Genomic DNA, 3049 nt, shown 5'->3' on the forward strand with positions numbered 1-3049 from the left:
GGGGGGGGGAGGCGGTGGTCCCGTAGAAGCGATCTGGCGACAGCTGAGACACCAGAGTCGCTTCTGCTGTAAAGCCGACAGAGTTTAAAAAAAACATTGTTTTTAAATTTAAGTTAACTTTATTTTTTTAAACTCCCTCGTCCCAGCGTACGCGCACATACTATTGCAAACCCGCGTCAAGTACGTACAAAAACGATCATTGCGCCACACATTAGTTATCGCCGCATGATTGAGAGCAATATTTTTAGGGCCAATGTTCAAGGTTAAAGTAGAACTATGAGATGAGTGATTTCCACTCATCCTCATAGTTAGAGCTGACCTGTGAGCACAACTGGCTCTGCCTCTAGATAGGCAGAGCCAGCTGTCACTCACGCAGCTGGGTGGATCCAGACAGTATTGTCGATATCCGTCCCGGCTGTGGCGCTCTCAGTATATCGTGGGCAATACCCCGCTATATACTGAGCTTTGGGTCATGGGAGGAGGTTTGTATATGTCCTCCCGTGACCCCAAAAAGAACTATGAGAAAACACACTTAACCCACCTCTTTTAACTCTAATGATTCTGAAGACCTGTACAAGCTTTTCAAGAGTTGTCTAAGGACAATTTAGGGTACCGTGTTTTTTTACCACTTCATGGGTCCATGCAATTTGTAAGCCTTGCATTTTGGGTATCTATTTACTCAGCACAGCCTCCTCTTTTACATTTAAAAAAAAGTGTAATATTTTGTGTATTCAAGCACTAAAGTTTACTTAAGTATATTTTTTTACTGAAATTTTAGGTTTGATAACTAGTTGTGTTACAATCATGTGACATCAAAATTTGCAGCTGCCACCTTTTTATTCTATAGGGTCTCTGCTTTCAGGAAATACATTATATAATTCTGGGTGTTTTAAATAATTCTCATGCAAAAATTACTATGGCAGCAAAAGGGTTAAAGACCACTGGCCTCTCAGTATCTCATAAAGATCTTTGTTCTGGGAGTTGATGTGGCTCTCCCTGACAATTCTTCTCTCCTTCCATGGGATATGATTTAGTTTTTTGAAAAGACTTGCTGAGCCTGTCAGAGATCACCTTCCTCTTCCTCCAATTTTTCAAGCCTATAAATAGGGTTTCCCCTTTCCTGTCAAAGATCACTCCGTAAGGACATCAGGCCTCCGTTTTCAAGGTTTATAAGGCTGCTACTTAGTCTTCTGTTCACATATTCTCTAAGCTTTACCAAGAAATTCTTCTGATGCAGCTTTACAGGCTGCTCTTTGAGCTGCATGCAGTCTCCTGGTTTTTCTTGTTGGGCCTGTTGGCTTGTGTTGCTTTGTTACCCACACCCCAGTTGTATTGCTTATGGACATCATGTATCCCTCAATGGACAAGAGGGGAAGTGAGATTTTTGTACTCATTGTAAAATCCTTTTCGCTGAGTCCATTAGAGGATACAGGTCCCCACTCCTCTGCACTTGTGGCTATTGCTCTTGGTGGTGCTTTGCTATGAACTAAAGCATGCTGATCTTTGGAGGGGTTATACCCCACAATCTGGACTAACGCCGAGCGGTGAGGAGAGAGAGACGCTCAGTCTGGATCTGGCCGCCGGCACCTCTCTCTCCCCTCACCGCTCGGCCTTAGTTATTTGACAGCGGCCCATCCCCCCTCCCCGTGGCTGAAGTGCTTCGTGTCGGATCCCCCGCTGCCTCTGCCCGGGAGAGCAGGGGGATCCATGGGAGAAGCTGAGCATTTCTTGCCTCGGGCGCAAACGGAGCTGGCTACGGCTATGCTCCCACGGTGCTCGTGCGGCTGCCGAGTGAATGTGTTAGACGCCGCAGATGGAAGGGGGCAGGACACCTCTCCCCATGTGCAACGTCGGACACACGAGCACCACGGGAGGATAAGACGCCGTGGCCTCTAGGATGCACTGGAATGTTAGCCGGCCGACTCCCTGCGTTCAGGGGCGGGAAGGGGTGTAGGGTTGTATTGAAGTCAATGGCACCGCAGGCATGCCCCCCGCCCACAGTGCGATCGCCCGCACCCGGAACGCAGGCACGTTCGCGCCTGCATTCCAGTCCAGTGCGATCTGCAAAAATAGTGTTTGCAGCAAATGTGCCTGGGTTCCGGGTGCAGGCGATCGCACTGTGAGTGAGGGGCCTGCCTGTGGTGCCATTGACTTAAATGAACCGCCACACCCCCTCCCGCCCCTGAATGCAGGTGTTTTTTCGTTGGTAGATCTCATTGAGCTCGTTATTTGAAAAGTAGATCTCCAGACTCAATTTTGTGGGCTCCCCTGCTCTACAACACTTTGCTACCAAGGTCTCTGTCTTTTGCATACCTGAAATTCGGTAGTGTATGTTATTCACACATTTTACTGAGAGAAGATATTTTAAAAAATTATTTATGTTGTAGTTTCTGCTTGCTGCTGCTTACTGCTTTCATTACTTGCCGATCCATAATCATGGTTTATATTTGTGCATAATTTTACAAACTTACAGCTTCTTTAATTCATTATTATAATGCTGCTTTATATTTATTACACTTGTGGCTTTTGCAGATATGCAGCAGTTGGAGACGCATCTTAAAAACAGAAAAATACATGACCAAGAAACACGTGAGCCTCTTTTGACACAACTTCATCAACTTATAGAATCACTTCAGACTACAACAGACCAACTGTCTTCTAACTTGACCAGCGGTATGAGGTCAGAAGTCCAGCATCAGCTACATGTAGCTGTGGGAAAGTAAGTTTTTCTTAAAAGAAATCAAACTATGAGCTGTTCGAAGTGGCTGCAGTAGTTGAGCTCCAGGCTTGTTCCAAAGCCACAACTCTAGGAACACCAGTTCTGGCTCCTGAACTGCTCCAATACCCCCAGCTCCAACTCTAAAACTGGTTTATAAACTACTGCTCTAGATCAAAAATTATTCAGAGCAGCCCTGCTCAAATACAGCTGCTCAATTTACATAGGTGCTTCGGGAGGACTTTGAGGATCACCATATAAACGTAAAGGTTTTTTTTCCTGTAGTCTGTAAGTGTGTAGCAGGGTGCTGTGTCTAAAAGCTTTAAGGGTGGT

At 45.9% G+C, this 3049-nt stretch overlaps 1 protein-coding gene across 1 annotated transcript in view; it reads left to right on the forward strand.

Moving 5' to 3' along the window:
- EDC4 (enhancer of mRNA decapping 4) overlaps positions 1-3049 on the forward strand; it is a 631081-nt gene that overhangs the window by 524575 nt on the left and 103457 nt on the right. Inside the window, exon 24 of the mRNA XM_018559011.1 lies at positions 2533-2719. Within this exon, the coding sequence (XP_018414513.1) occupies positions 2533-2719 (187 nt within the window). The remainder of the gene's footprint in view (positions 1-2532; positions 2720-3049) is intronic.

This window comes from Nanorana parkeri, unplaced genomic scaffold (assembly GCF_000935625.1).
Source record: "Nanorana parkeri isolate BGI_ZX_2015 unplaced genomic scaffold, ASM93562v1 scaffold375, whole genome shotgun sequence".
In the NCBI taxonomy this organism is placed as follows: domain Eukaryota; kingdom Metazoa; phylum Chordata; class Amphibia; order Anura; family Dicroglossidae; genus Nanorana; species Nanorana parkeri.